The sequence below is a fragment of the Megalops cyprinoides genome, chromosome 21 (assembly GCF_013368585.1).
Source record: "Megalops cyprinoides isolate fMegCyp1 chromosome 21, fMegCyp1.pri, whole genome shotgun sequence".
In the NCBI taxonomy this organism is placed as follows: Eukaryota; Metazoa; Chordata; class Actinopteri; order Elopiformes; family Megalopidae; genus Megalops; species Megalops cyprinoides.
The window spans coordinates 20,136,567-20,153,354 of NC_050603.1; the positions used below are offsets into that span (position 1 = coordinate 20,136,567).

Sequence of the window (16,788 nt, forward strand, 5' to 3'; positions counted from 1 at the left end):
ATACTGATGAAACACCTTGTGTGCACATTCCAAAAAGGCAGCACTTGCTTTTGCTTGTTTGTTCGTCAAAGTTAAGGACTACTGTTGATTGAATCCTGACTAGCACCCACCACTAGACAATACTAACTGATAAAGGTGTTTGCTATGCTATCCAAAAGAAAGGGAAGTAATGTTATTAGCTCTCTCAGCAGCTTTGGGTAGAGCGTTCTAAGAAGCTGAACCAATCCTTTAATTCTGACTCTGTTTGGTCTGGACTTCTTGTCGTTAACAAGAACACACAAAGCAGGGAGTGAACTCAAGCTACATTGACAGAATGAGCGATACCCTCACTCACTATCTGGTGGTAAACAAGGGAAAAAGCCTGTATGTTGTCAGATAATACAATAGGGCATTGATATTTTAATCTATATTCAAGTGCTCGTGCTGTCCATTGTCGACACAAAAAGTAATTCCCTACATCTGTAACAGGACATCACCAGTGGGTGAAACTTCAATGAGTCTGATTTCTTGACAGTCAATTTACTGAGAGAGCACAGAGTCCTATGAAAAAAATCACAAAATTGCCTCAAGTGTCATAAAGCAATTAAAATTATTAGAGCTGTGAGACATCAACTCTTCTTTGTCCTGCAATTCAGACACTTTTATCTAACAGCCTGACTATAGTCCTCACCAGGACTATCATTTCTAAAAAAAACAATAATAATAATAATGATAATAAAAAAAATAAAAAAAAACAAACAAACCTGACATCCACTTCAGAATTTACTGACTCTCCATGGGGCAACTGTAACTTGAATCATTCAACTTGAATTGTAGTAGCTTGTCAAAATGACACTCTTTTAAAAAACAGTTATTTATTTTTCTGGGGATTCTTATTTTAAACCTGACTGGACCCTCCATATTTAGTGATTGCTGAGCCTGTGTCACTGCTGTTCTGGATGTCTCAGATGGCAGAGATGCCAGGATGATTTACATGGACCCTGCAAAGGGTCCATCCTCCGTGGAGCCAGGAAATGATTTAGTGGTTGTTCGTATCTCGTTGCAGATGCTAACGCAGGCCTTTGTGACCTTCCTGCCCTCCTTAGTTCGAGTATGTACAGAGGGCACTACCACAGGGCACTTCTAACAGGAAGTCCAGGAGTGACGGTTTAAAAAGATATCGGAGGCGATATTTTTTAGTGAGTGGTTTGGAGAACACTCGAGTCTGTCATAAAAAAAAAACCTCATATAAACTTGGGTCTCCATTTTGTTTGTTTGGTTTGTTTGAACTGAAACCTTTTTTTGGAATGTTGAGAGTTTGGTGAAAACAAAGACTATCCCCTTTGTCCAAACCCTGAAAGTTGCAAATGTTTGCTTTTGATTCGAATGACCAATTCATAGGTTTTTTTCCCCCATTCCATGGCAAAAGGGAAAGAAAAAAACAAGCTGAATGGCCCTATTTAACCATCCAAGGTTGTTAAATAAAGGAGTAATTTAATTGGACCAGACACCGCTAAGAAAAGGAATGGGCCAATAAAACGATGGGGAACCACCACGGTTTAAACATCCTGTCTAGACAGCTTAGGACTCAAATGACAACCTTCACTTTTTACTGGACAGTGCTTATCTGTTAACCATTTCAAAGCATCCTGCTTAATTGGAAAACACCTGGCCAAGGAACAGAAGAAAGCTCACACTTTTCACATATAGACGAGGCTTAAAACTGTCAGCAGAAGACACCATACCCTAAAACACCCCGTGCGTTTGGACAGATCCTTTCCGATTCAATCTGTCGGCACATCTACGAGTCGAAAATGTGCATCCAACACCCTTTATCTGAAACAGATGGGGTGCTGAGTGCACGCGAGAGAAATAAAAGGAGCACGCGAATCGCTCGCGCTTCTCAAACGCAAGACTCTTTTTTTTTTTTTTTTTTTGATGGAAACGCTTCACTGCTCGCTTTTCAACACTTTGTCAAAACGGTTACGGGGAGTATTGGAGAGGGAAAGCTTGGACAGTGTGCGATGGTTGTAATGTTTCCTTTAACCCACGGTTGGCTCGGGAGGTGCATTCGGGCCTAAAATGCACGTTCAGCTCTGCGGTGCTTACTTCTCCACCTGGCCAGCTGTGCATTGCGGCATACCGATTACCAATAGCCTGGTAAGACAGCTTCAGCAGGAAAGCTGAAGCAGCTGAGGGGGCATGAAGCAGGATTTTTTTTTTGGACTCTGCAGGTGTTCCAAATTCGCTGCTTCAGTCAGACATGACGAGTGATGGATCTGCCTGGGAAAAAAAAAAATTGACCTGACAAAAAATGACCTGACCCCAAAAAGTTGCCCATCCCCCAAACCCTTCACGGTCACCCCCCCCCCCACGTCCACCTCTACTCCCCAGCTACGTGACAACACACAGCAAACATGACTGAAGCAGCGGCAGCGTAATCGCATGTCAGCGAGGTCGTTCCTTACGAAGAGCCAGTCCTCGCTGCGCGTCTCCCGCCTCTCGTTTTAGTGAGGGCCGGCTTGAGACGTGCGTGGGCGGAGCGCATCCGGGCAGAGGGGTCGGATTGCGACCCTCCACTTCCCTTTGATCAGCCGCCGCATTCGGCGCTGCGTGTGTGTGGGGGTGCAGGAGTGGCTGCCACACAATAGTCCCTGTTGAGGTTACAGGCCGAGTGCCCTCTCTGACAGATGCAGAGGCTCTCACAATGAGGCCTTTTTTTATCGAGAGGGAGCAGACCTGCATAATTTATCACCCCGCCGCTAAAACAATGCCACGGCGACGGGATGGGCCCCTTTGAGGTGGCCAACAGCGATCCTGTTACAGTGATGTTTCACTAAACACAAAGACGAGGACACCCGGCTGTGACACCCAGGATGGGGACACTGTACATAGGATACTACAACAAAGCTCCACAGCATAGCTGCTGATAGTCTTGTAGACACAGGTGAGGTAAAATTAACATATAAAAATACAGCAAATTAAATTGTTTCCCACAGGTACACTGCTTTTTAAAAATGGCACTAATGTTTAATCTGTGCAGACTCTTGCCTAACCCTATTGAATGTACTTCTGTCAGCTGCTCTGGATATAAGCATGTGCTTAATGTAAATATTAAAGAATGAAAATGAATGAAAGTTCAAAAACAAAATCCTCTCCCCTGTTGCATACCCAGATTGGCATTTTAAGACGATGCCAGCATTTTTCATTTTTCGACCGCAATCGCAACAGTCTGGTGTCCCAACGACCCAAAGAAAACTAGATCAATATCAGACATTAAACCTGTTACACCTGAATACTACAAGTTGAGAAAAAAAAAAACCCAACATCATATGCACGCTATGCTACCAGGCAATGCCATTAGTCATTCTGACTGTCTCTTCTCTCTGCAGCATTGACCTGAACTGCTGCTACCATATCCAAACACAGGGACTCTCCTCCAAGTAAGGGCTATTTGCAATGACAAGCCCACGGTTGGGGACGATTGCTGGGTCAGCTGTTCGCAAAGCGCACTGCAGCGCTGGACAGCTGTGAGGCCACATCAGCAGCTACAGTGCCACACCTGCGATCCCAACACACACCCACAATTACTCCAGGAACAGCCCCGTTCTTCCAGACTTAATCCCAGGTTCCTCCGTTCAAAGGAGAAACTCCCGACATGTCACAGCTCATTCAACATGCGGCCTGCGATTTCCCTGGCGAACATTCCCCGTCAGGAGGGCTTCCTTCATGACACAAAGAAACCTCCAGCACCTGCTTCCAGACCGAGTTCAGGTAGACGAGTCTCAGAGTTAGCGGTGGTGCTTTTTTTTTTTTCCTTAATGTGGTCTTGTGTTCCTTGTAACGGTAACGCTGCTTTTGTTTTTTTAAGAGAACTTAAGAGAAGTAGCTACACAAACACAGATAAAGAACTGTAATTAGTGGCCAGCCTCCCCGGAAACTACACACAGCCGTGCGCTTTTTCATTTTGGTGATCAAAGGGAGCCAGCTTCCCTTTCACAGGCCACAACTTTAACCTCATTCACACCAGCTACTTGACAGGCTAAGCAGGTGTTCGTATGCTACACGTATATGTTTGTGCTAAGTAATCAATAGTTTACCAAGTATTCACTGTTATTATCTTTAATATAACATGACTTTCTGACTCAACATCTGCTAGGTTTGATTTTAATATTTGATATTCTTTTCAGTGGATGCAAATAAAAATGTTTGCCGCACAGACGCATGCTTTGTGCGAGTATCAGAACAATGGCCAATACACCCACTGGGATTAAACCGTAGCCTCCCCCTCTGTGCAAACAGAATGACTCGGGTTACACTGAAACTGTTGCTTTTCTGTCTAACTGACAGGAAACTAATCTGAAATAACAGTGTCCACCCCCACGCGGGTTTGGCTGTCGAGCGTTGTGGTCGTCCTGTGGGTGAAATGGACCCAACTGTCTGCTCCAAACCGACAACCCTCACAGTGCCCTGGCTCCCTCAGGACATGCGTGCAGCGGTATCCTCTGCAGGAAATTTACGCCTTGCATTACGGTGAGACGGGTTTCTGGTTCTGTATTGATTGAAAGGAATGGAGTTATTCCGGGTTTGGCGTCGGCGCGACCCGGGCCCGGCTGTTATCGCAGCGATCGGGGGCGACCCGCCTGACCTCGCCTGTCTGGAGTTGGCGTTCAGTGCGAGACCTCACCGGGGTTGTGCAAAATGACGGTCTCTCACTAACAGAACGTGCCCTGGAGCTGAAGGTGAACGGCAGTGCCCCGCTCCAGCTCAGTGTTGGGCCTCTGCAGCATCAAAGACATTCCTGAGTGGCTGGAGTCTCTCCTAATCTCCGCGCCGGGCCCCGGTCTCTGGAACAGACGCCTCGTACGAGGAGAGGGAAGGGGGGGGGTTTAGCCCTGCCAAAGGGCTAGTTCATCACCACGGAGACCGGCGGGGGCCTCGAGGCAGGTCTGTTTGCACCAGGGCCTTTGTTGTTTACAAGCCCGCTGACCCAGGGATCCGAGGCCTGGAGTGTTGACAGACTAGATTCATTACTTTATACAGGTTACCAGAGAGGTTCTCCGAGAAACTGAAACCCGGGGAGAGGATTTGGTGAGCGGCTGTGAATTTGACTCGCGCCGGCCAGTGTGTTCTCTTTCGAGTTCAACTGAACACTTGCCAAGGGGATTGTTTTCAAACAGGAATCAACTTTTTCCTGAAAACTTTAAAATTAAAATTCAATTAGTCATGCGTGTTAAAATAAGACAAAGGGTAAGTTGCCGATCTTTCCAGAATAAAAGCCCAGAAGTGCTCTTTAAGTGTTTGCCAACACACAATAGACACTACAGAGCAGCCACTCCACGCTTTATTTGAATGTCTATGGGACATTACAACAGCGTTGCCAGGACACCACGTGTCATTTTCATTCGTTATGCGTTTAATTCACATACAGTGGACAACTCTGCCCACCTCGTAACCCTTTCACCATTATTTTTTTTGTCCATTTCATATCACACTTCCAGATCTCACAGCTTATGTCATGACAAACAATGGCCACATCTATTACCCAAATGTGATAGGCATCCATTTCCAAAACCCATGCAAGTGGACAATACTGATGGTTTCTGTGTCTTTCTACAGTCAGAGGTCGTTAAGGCTCGGTCACGTCCGACGTGGACATTTATAACGGCCTGCTTATGGCCTGCAGCCATCACCTCCGCCCCACCTTTGTGAGGTTATCCGCTCCAACACGTATTGCTGCCGGCTAATTCAGGGAACATATATCAGGCCAACAGCGATGTACTGACGGTTCTCCTAGCTGGGCGACAAATCCACCGCCTCTCCCGTGGAGGCCTGTCCTGCAGACAGAACCGGCCCATACTGGCTCCTGACCCGGTTCTGACTCGGTCTGTCTGCGCAGCACTCAGCCAGATGTTTCGGGCAAAGGGGAACTGGCGTCCGCCGTGCCAGCTGCAGCTCGGAGATACGTCTCTCGCTCTTATTCTCTAGCTAAAATCTCGAGGGGACAGCCTAACTGCCCAGTCTACATTTTTTGTTGCTGCACAGAGTCAACACAATGCAAGCAAAATGGACGTGGTGTGTTTGTAATTAGTGGTATCTCTGGCACTCAGGGCCGGCGAGGGCAAAGGGCATGGGGGGGGGGGGGGGGGGGGTCAGGTTTGGAGACGGCTGCCTTTTGCCTCAAATCAGCGCCGCTTGCAATCCGCCGCGCTAAATGCTTCCAGATGCCCCGAGCACCGCAGTGCTAACGCTAACCCCGCAGCCTGTGCAGACGGAGCACAGCTGTCTGCGCGCAGGGTTACTGCGTCTACACACACGCGATACAGGAGATCGCTGGTGACACTTCTCCCTCTCGTTAACTCCGCGGAGAGCTGTATTCTGGGAGGCCCGGTCGGGAGCGCTGGGTTTTGGAATTAGAGCGCTGCTGACACAACACTTGCTGAGTGATGTAGAGCTGGTGACATGAATGTGTAATTACCGTGATGTGCACCGTTTCTCCATTTAGTCTCAAAGCTCTTTAATCAGTTTGGAAAACGCAAAGCTCTTTTCGCGAGGTGGACATACAGAGACCCTCAGGCAAAACACTGAATCTTTAAGGAAGATATTTATTGTGTAAAAGTGAATCAACTCAAACCTTCATACTGTGTGTGTGTGTGTCTAAAAACTAAAATACTTGTAGAAAATTAAACAGTAGAGGAACCACTTCCATTACTAAATTCACCAATGTGAAAGCTCAAATTCAGCATTTAAATGCATTTAAAGTGGACAATTTAAAAAAGAAAAAAAAAAAAAAAAAAAGAATTCACATTGGCTTGTACGTGTCACGCAACTTGCCGCGGGTGGAGGGAGGGTCACCCTCGCCGTGCAGGAAGACCAGGAGACGCGCTCGGGTTAATGTGTTTATTGCTTTCTGTCTGACAGCGGCCAGCGCTGGTGACAGCAGCTTCAATGGATGGCCTCACACTGAGCTGACCCTTAAACCCGCTGATCTCACCGTCTCGCCCCCACCCCCACATCACCCCCACCCCACCACCGGTCATTACTCAAACACACAGGTGTAAACATTCGGAGAGGGCCACAGAGGGATATCCAAGGTTGGGAGAAGTAAATATTTGAGGCCTCTCAAATTTGGGAGGAAGTTCAGCCAGGTACGAAGAAAGGGCCGTTATCGGGTTCTGGAATGTGCAGCCCATTATCTGGGGCTGTCAGTAGCGAGGTGGCAGTTCACTGAATGTTTTACTGCACACCCCTATCCAAGCCTTCCAACATTACCCGCACCCCCACCAGCACACCACACTTTAAAACCAGCGCAAGTAGCTGATTTACGTGAACAGTCTGAAACTCTACAGAGCCGTGAATGCGTTACATACAGTACCAGTCAAAAGTTTGGACCTGATTAAGATAATGGGAAACATGCACTCAGACATTTTATTCTAAAGACCTATTCTTAAATTCTTGAAACTTTTTTTTCTTACACAAATATAAACAGTGGAGTTGATGCCTATGTATGAATTTCTTTCCAAAAAAATATTTTTAGAAAACATTTTTGGCTACTTTGAAGAAGCTAAGAAGAATTTTGGCCACTGCACAATTCCATATATGTTATTTAATAGTTTAGATGTCTTTGTTATTATTATAAAATGTGAGAAACAGTAAAAATAAAGAAAAACCCTTCTATGAGTAGATGTGTCCGAACTTTTGACTGGTACTGTATGAGCACTCCAATTTCTTTTAGTAAGAGCACTCAAGGGAGTGCGATCATCGCTAACACTTTGTATAGCATGTTATGGAAGAGGCAGATAAACATATGAATAAAGTACTGAATATAAATGCTGCTATACAAATTATTGTAAGCGCCCCCCGGGGACGAGCTGAGTGCCTCTGTTTGGACCATGACGTGAGAAGAACCCACTTGAAGCATTAGAGAGGGGCGCTCCCTTCAATCGACTGATATCCGAGGCCTTTTTTTCACATTCATTACGCTTATATTGTCCGAGCTCTCCGGCTTTATTTCCGTCGATCGGAAGACGGGAAGGCTCTGGTTCAGACTCGCCCGTTTTATTCAGCCCGTATCAAATGGCTGCTGCGCTCCTGCGCTACGCTAATGCACTGAGCTCTCTCCTCCACACCCACCCCCCCTCCACGTCAAGTTTGCCGTACATCCTAACAGTGCTGTCAAAATTATTGAAATGCAAATGCACAGATCTGCTTTTTATCTTATTATCTCCACTGTGACAGCCCTTTTACTGAAGCTAGATGAATAAGCTTTTTTTTTTTTTCCCTCTCTCTTTCCGGTTGGTCTACACTACCAGTGGTTTTACACAAGAGGAGATTTTTTTATTTGTCTCTGTGATCTAAATGAGGATGATATGATAGGAAAAGAATTGGGCACTGCCGTTTCCCTCACAGGAAAACTACTTTGCAGGGGAACACAAAATGGGCAATGAAATTTTAGGGTTTGAGATTCTCTTGGGCAGCCTTCTGGCAAAGAAGATGATGCAGTGTAGTGGTGAGACAGCATCACCTCAAGAACCCTGAAATGGGTGAAGCAATCACATACTGACATTTCCCCTCTGGTTTTACCCAATCAAACTGTTTTGCTGTGGAGAGCAGAATTTGATTGGCTCAAAGAAGTGCACTGCAGCTGCACCCCCTCTCAACTGAAGGTGTCAGATTATACAGTGACTGGACAGATGAAGCCTCCCTGAAACAATATGAGCCACAATAAACCACATCCGCATGGCAGTGTTAATGCCAGATTCAATTTGCATGCTGTTTCGTTAGAGCAACGTTTCCCAAACCTCTCCTGGAGGACCCCTTGTCCTGCATGTTTTAGATCTCTCCCTGCTCCAACACAGCTGATTCAAATGATCAATTTTTTATTAAGGAGCTTCAGGAGTTCATAACAGAAGCCCCGAACACCTCAAATGCCCCCCTCAAGGCCTTCCATTTTATGCCACACCTCGCTGCAAAGGCCAAGGGACATGCCCCCATGACACAAACTCCACGGTTCATGCGACACTTCCTATGCAAAGTTCTGGAGTCAGAGCCGTGCCAAGGGCCGCGGCAGGCACTCTGAGACACCAAGGCAGCCGCCAGCACCTGCCTGGCACGGCTCCGAATCTGGCACCTAAGAAACACGTTTCAGCACAAGGCTCCCCTCCAAATGGACCGTTCACACCTGCACAAACAGCTGATGCAGTACAACTGACAGGAATTGCCTACTCAGCCACCTCAACTGGAGAGACGAAGGCACGGAGCCATGCAGTTCGTACCAGCCTATACTGCAACACCTCACAGGCCAGGCAGTCCCCTTTTTCACCTCCAGGGCTTGCTCAGAGAGCACACAGAGACAACATCACCGCCTTAAACTGCAATTTAAACACCTGCCACAACTGTCAGAACTTTCCTCAATGACACTTTGGAAAGAACACATTCTGTTTTGAGGGCACGGTTCTGGTCATGTGGTGCATTTCAGTTTCAGTTTCTCATCCACTGAGGATCCATGGGACCATCACTGTGTGACTCAGATTACAGAGTTCAAACTGCAGAATCGCATCACCAGAACCGTGCCATGGCAAAAAAGCCAGCAATGGCTGAAGCTGTTTGACGCCACTCATCACTTCCTCCTGTCCAGCAAGATATCAGAGCTCCCTTCACTCACATACAGTAAAAAACTTAAACGCCATGAATCACAAACCCAGAGGCATCGTTGGCATCCTCTGTGAGGCCCTTTTAAATTGGGTCAAATTACTCCTAATAAACTGTCGTAACAGCAGAAGCAGGAATCTACAAGTTTCCATCAGATTTATTTGCAGCTGTCTACCCCCTAAATCAGAGCTAGAGACAATGGTGCTCCACACAGGTAATTAAAAGTCTTGAGAGCAGTAGGTTGAGAGCAGTAGGTTGGGTAAATGAGCATTACTGATGGGGCACCGCAGCCTGCCACAGCTTGTCAGCCTTCATTTGTTTTCACACAAAGTGTAACAGTTTGGGACGCGGGCACCAGCTAACTGATCATTAGCTCACTGTTTACGCAGATGGTTGGACCTCTCAGAGACCCAAGAATTTAGCTACAATTTCAAAAAGCAGCAACCGCACGTAAGGTAACTCACTGCACATTTAAGCTGTAAAATGGCAGAGGACATTCTAATTAAAGAAATGGCATGGATGGTGAGAACTTCAAGACGATCTTCGAGCCAATGCCCTGGGAATCGCAGGCATCGTCAAATGTGTCTCATTTCTCCTGAAATGAGACACATTTCTCGTGTCCCTGGGCTTTGTCCTGGACAAAGCCCAGGGACACGAGAAAATGCAAAATGATAATAAACTCCTCTGTATGTTGATTCCGATGTGGTGGGTGTGGAGTAACTCTGGTGCCGGAGAATAAATTCAGTTTTTCGCAAGGTAAACAGGATCTTGGCGGCCTGGGATGTTATGGGAACAGCGCGGCACGCATTGTGCACTTCGGTTTATGGTCTGAAAATGGTTTAAAGGCGGCGACAATGGCGGTATTTAAGGGGGTTGGCACGGCGCGCTGGCCGAAGCGGCGTCGGTCCCGCGGGCAGAGACGCCCCCGTTTCCCGCTACGCGGAGTGAGGAACATCACACGGCGAAGAGGACCTGCGGTCGATGGGAGCCTCAGTGGGAGAAGGGATCGATAAAGCAGAAATATCCGCGGTGCGCGCGGTTATGACTAACGGTGCCGGAGGTTGCAGGAGTGTTTAAAAACAGCCTGTTCTACTTTGTGGCACAGAATCAAAGCCTGCTTGCGCCGGTTGGAGGAAAAAAAGGAGGGAAAAAAAAAAACATATCAGCAGTCAATTACTGGCCGGCGTTGCACTTCTTTTGTGCACCCTATTCAAGCGGCGGGCACTCAACGGCACACGCTCACATCACCGCGGCAACGCAGTCAAAGGGCGGCTGGGGTGTGGGGGGTGCCGTGTGACTCGGTGGCACCTCTCTCCATCGTCCCGCTCTCTGATCCCTTGCCAGGGGTCCGGGTACTGGCACGGCATCGTCCCGCTCAATCCCAGTCTGTAACGGACAGCGGGGGGGAGGGAGGGCCTGATCGGGCCCCGCTACACACACACACACAAAGGGCGGCATTCCTGCCCCGTGACTCAGCTCCCCAGCCACGGCCCAGCGGGTCTACCGACGGTGCTTTGTCACGCGACGCTATGGGACGGCACAAGGGGGCAGCTGCAGTGAACACACCTGACTCACGCCTCACACCTTCAAAACAATTACACAAACCACGCGCGTCAACTGCGCATCTGTTAGCACTGATGTCCAAGACCAAGGATATACGGAGTTACATTACATTGTATATACACACACACAAACATATCCATCCTTTCAACACCAGCGCGTCCAGGTGTAATTTAATAGGCGCACATTCTGTACAGCGATTATCCAAGGTGTGGAAAACATGCCCCTTTTAATTACAGTGCTACTGAGGGTAATGATGGTAATCAAAATAATAAGTCGTTTCAGATCTCGGGTCAGAGAAACCGATGGGGACACTAAACACCAACGGTGAGGGTATTTCTATGAACACATCAGGCAGCTGGAGCAAGCCTTCTGAGCTGCTTTCAAAAAGTGAGGTCCAAGAGCCAGAATGTTCAGATCTCGGGTGTCACTAAATTTCCCCCCAACTCCTTGTCCAATAGCAAGACGAAAAGTTTCCACCACTATTAGGCAACACAAATCAAACACTAAAATACCCCCCATTCGCACCTCCCTGCCAGACACTGGGGTGATGGTGTGTCCAGTGCCTATTCGCTGTGGCCTCATTTAAATAAATCCAGTTTGGCCGCCGAATGATGGGAGAAGGACATGACGTGAAGAAGACTGATTTTAATGCAATGCAAGAGAAGCAGACTTTAAGTAGGCATTCTCCTTTGAAGAGCAACAGGTGCCCCAGGAAAATCTGCAAGCCCCATATTCCGAAGCAGTTGTAATGCCAGCCCTTATTTTCAACACAAAGAAATGTGGTTGTCGTACCTGTACGCACGTTTATACATCCTCATACAACTCTGTCTGTGCTTCAGTTAGTCTTGGGGTCAGGCTATAGTTCAGGGGATGTTGTTTCTTCCGAGCATGTTCTACTGCTTAAATCTAAGCAATGACATCTACTCTCAGCCTGACCCTTGAGGCACTGGTCCTACTGAGAGGTGTGGGGTGTACTTTGCATTTCCCTGTGATGACCTCAGCGCCGCACAGACACAAGAAAATGGACGGCGAGTGCTCTGCCAGGACTGCAGTCCTGCTGATGGGAGGCCAAGGGATTTTCCTCAGCAAAAAAGGACTCTCTCTCCAGCTCTCTCACCCCGCATGAACCTGGGAGAAAACTCCCACAACCACCCGCCACACTCTCCTCAAAAAATCCTGCTCACTTCCTCGGTTTCCTCCTTGAGGGGGGAGCAGGCAGGGAGAGCTTCTTCCCGCTTGGCAACTGTGGCCGTCCTGGAGACACTCGCGGCCATGGAAACACACCCCTCCGTCTCAAGTGGCTTCCTGGATCCTCCCCAAAGCTCAGGACAGTACCGGGACACTGGCCCCTGCACCTGCAGATCCCTCTCCTGCTGCCTCTTACTTGGGGGGGGGGGGCAGGTGCGTGTGCCCCCCCACAACATCCAACGGCATCTGAATAGCCCTCCTACGTGTGGATGGGGGAGGGGGAACTGTCCATCACTACAGCCCCGCTGACTCACCCACGGTCCACAGACTGCTCATTAGAGAGAGACACAAGGGGTGGGGCCTGTGAAGAGGAATAACGAACACCGACCGCTCGAAGCAAGCCTCCGTCTGTCGCAGCAAGTGTTCCCGATTCCCAGCACTTTGTGGTCGCTGCAGGCCTGTCTGCGGCTTACCCCCCCCCCCACCCCGGTGTGCTCGTTCGGGCAGTTGTGCCCACTGCGGTGTAGCGCCCAAGCCGCGCGCTGATTGGAGGTCGCGGAGCGGTTTCTGATGTCAGGTACAGCAGCGGCAGGTGCTGTGGGCCACTTCTCACCCGCCCGCAGGCCCCCTTCCCTGAGTCGAGAATAATGCCCAGTGCTTTTTTTTTTTCTTTTCCCGGGGACGCGCTAACCCCCCCCCCCCCCCCCCCCCCCCCCCCTTTTCCCGAATTAGAGGTCTGGGACCGGCGCGGTTTTGAAACGGACATCTGCTGGAGGCTGGCTCCAGATCAGGCCACAGCTTAAAGCAGGGCTTTAATGAGGGGCTTTTTTGTTCCAGTGCAGAAGGCGAGGGTTTAATTCGCCTCTCGGCAGAGCCGCCGCAGCAGAGCCACCGCGGCAGCCTCCACCGGCTCACATAAACGGCCCGTTCTGCTCTCACCGGGGGGGGAGTGGGGTGACGTGACACATATCGCCATTATTCCTCTCATTACTGCTGATGCCTGTTAGATTCAACGCGGGCTTGAAAGAAAACGCAAGGTTTGCTTTCCACCTGTGGAGCCATTTTGGCCAGTGCAAGCTGCTCCATGCGAACCATGACATGACCTGATTGGTATCATTCAAAAGAAACTACATAAAAATTCCAGGGAAAACCCAATGTTTAATAATGCAGTTCAAACACTCGCCTAAAGTATTCCTAGCCTGACTCTGAAGGACTTTAGCTCTCCCTGATAATGCCCAGCCTGCCTTATTTGGTAATATGTAATATCGACATTCAAAAGCTCACTCACTGCTGTGTTGTTGTCCCAATGAAGTGGTCTCCATTCTTAAAGACATAAACCAGACTTTGAACTTAGTACATAAAGGAGCACTTATAATGGAGTATTTTGTCCATGGGAACTAGTTTCTAAAGGGAAAAATGCTGCCTCTATCAGTCGGAGGAAAACTGACTCTGGAGCTTAAAAGCTTCTTCTGCAAGAGCCCCACTGTTACGCACGTATTTTGTATTTATTTGTGTTCATCTTCTGACAAACTCAATTACAGATAATTACCGGATAAAGACTAATTAGCTGTTATTGCCTTCTCAAATGGTTCATTACATAATACCATTTTTTAAATAAATCAAACAAGACCTTCACGTGTCTTGTTTGAGTCATTAAATTCATTAAATTCCTTTGTTATTTTAAATGATGGATACATATTTGTTATATTCTATGTGACAGGATATCTTTTTCTTTTCTAAACATTGTTGAATTGTGAATAAATGCCTAGATGGTGCATAAAAATGATGGCACATAATTCCTAATGAAGCCTTAGAATGTAGATTAGAGGCTTAAACATCTCATTAGAATGAGCAGGAGTGCAGGTACCTCCTGTAAAATGGGAAACTGGTTTGCATCTGGGCTCTGGCCCATGACAGGAAATGAGCTGAGCATCATGGGTAATCCTGGTTTTTAGAGCAAGCGAAGTGAAACGGAGCAGTTCTGCATTGTTGGCCTGGCACAAATGCCTTCACAGCTCCAAACCTTGACCTCCCGTCCACAAAGGGCAGACCCAAAGAGCCCTCAGAAAGGAAAGCAGTCATTTATTTCATTCTTCCTTTCAGCAGCACAGTCAGGGATGGAGAGTTTCTTTTTTGGGGGGAATCTCCAGTTTCTTTTAAAAAGAGAAGCTTGGCAGGGGTCACCAGTATTTCTTCAAATAATAACTATACGAGAGTCAACACATTGAAAAGTACCACGATGCTAAGTTTCTGAAGTAGTTCACCCCCACAAACAAGCAAAAAGTCGTCAGTCGTGGGCTTCTCCGGGCATGAGGTGTTTTCCTTCGGCTTTTTAAAAAGCACTTCCATTTACCTCCATTACAGGCACGGACTGAGACAGACATACTGCGTGCATAATTATTATGCAAATGTGTTTTTCGCAGATTTTTAAAATATTTTAATAGACACAACATTGTAAGTGATCCCAATTCATTCCTTGCAGGAAAAGTGAATGTTATATGAAGAAAAACTCAGATTTTTATGTTACAAGGGGAAAATATAATGATTTTTTCCAAAAGTAGTTGGGCACAATTATTATGCAACTGGGAAATACATTATGTTTTTTCAGCTATATTTCATAAACAAACAAAAGTCTTTTACATGATTATAAATAATAATTATGAAATAAACTACTGAATTCATTGCTTTAACAGCTAACAAAAACATTTTTACTCTTGGAAATACGTTTATTTGCCAATATAGCCACTTTTCTTTTCTAACACTTATTTAGTCTGTATTAGTAGTATTAGTCTCATATCTACGGATTCTGTCAGTTTTTTAATGTGATTGCGCCCAATTTTAGCTGAAGCAACCAAGAGAGATGCCTGCAGGTTGTTCAGAGATGTGTACTTATTTCCTTGGCTGTAAATCTCCCTCTTTAGGAGGGCCCACGTGTTTTCAATTGGGTTCAAATCAGGTGAGCAAGGGGGCCAAGTCATCATTTTACCATCTTTGAACCCTTTGCTGGTTAGCCAATCTCTGGTGTACTTGGATACATGGGATGGAGCATTGTCTTGCATCAGTATCATGGACCTTTTGAATGATGCTGGCTTCTTCTGGTACCACTGCTTGAGGAAGGTGGCCCCCAGAAACTGGCAGCCGTTTTTGGAGTTCATTTTCAATCTGGGTAACCTGCACCCTCCACTTCCACTCTTCTCTTACTAGAGACCCAATGGTGCTTTTACCGGGGGCCAGAGTAGAAATGGTGGTCCCAGGGCACCCCACGCTACCCATCCAAAAATGAAGGGAAGGGAGACTTGAGCCTTAATGGACAGAGATAGGAACCTCCTCAGTGGGTAACTACACCTGCCACAGATCAAAACTATATCTGTAGCTCCCCTGCGCAGATAACTGACAGTGAAAACATGACATTCTAATAAGACATGCTCCACTACGAAAAAGGGAAGTCATTATTAGATTTTAAAAAGTTACCACAACATATTTTCCCTTGTTTTTCAGCATAGTTTTTTTCCATGGATGACTGCCTGAGGGTCTTGCTGGCAGAAACTGTGAAGCTCTTAATATGTTCCTTAAGCCTTATTTACAATTTACTGACTACAAATCACTTCAAGAAATTACACGGCAACAAGATAATTGCATATTGTACTTGGAGGCATTAACTTTGTTGTGAATTATTAATTGGAGATGTATTAAACAATTCATAAGTCGCTAATTATAAATGACTTACACGGCAGTTCCATTTGAAGAATTAATACTCATTAAAGTATTCGCATTCTTTTAAATAAAACACTGTTTATCATTCATTTTTAATGTGGTCATGTTTGATTATCATCATAATATGCTCTCTCCTCAGTCCATTCCACAGACACCTCCTCCAGTGAAAGGAAGCACAGAGCATAGTGCAATAACAGTAGCTTTCCCTGCATTTCCTTAACTTGTAATCTTTGCAGCAAATGCAAATGCTTCCTCCGACTCCTTCAATTCTGCCACTCCAAATGTTTCCAGATCATATCACGTCACATTTTTCTTCCAGCCACATCTTTATGAATATGACTCTTATTAATACAATGCTGTCCATCGGCTACATATGTGTTTGATAAAGGACAAACCTAGATCATAAAGACCAGACAGTGGAGGTACAGCCAAATCTTAGGGCAGCCAAGCAGTTGACCCAGCTGTCCTTTTTTTAAGCCCACGTGTTTAATATTAATGTGTTGAAATTGGGTCCTCGCCCTAGACTCACCTCTTCTTGACTGGACCTTCCTCTGAGTAGTCACTGCTGCCATCGGTACTTTGCGAAGACCCCCTGGACCCGCCATCTTTGTCACCTCCTTTCGGTCCGGATCCATTCAGCTGGCCGTTCGCCAACGAACCTGCGAGGAGAGAGGCGAAACTGTGTAAGGGCTG

General features: G+C 46.8%; 1 protein-coding gene across 2 annotated transcripts in view; it reads right to left on the minus strand.

Moving 5' to 3' along the window:
* Positions 1 to 16,788, minus strand: part of jarid2b (jumonji, AT rich interactive domain 2b) — a 131,880-nt gene that overhangs the window by 40,459 nt on the left and 74,633 nt on the right. For both annotated transcript variants that reach the window (XM_036515680.1, XM_036515679.1), the window contains exon 3: positions 16,625 to 16,754. In XM_036515680.1, coding sequence (XP_036371573.1) covers positions 16,625 to 16,754 — 130 coding nt within the window. The remainder of the gene's footprint in view (positions 1 to 16,624; positions 16,755 to 16,788) is intronic.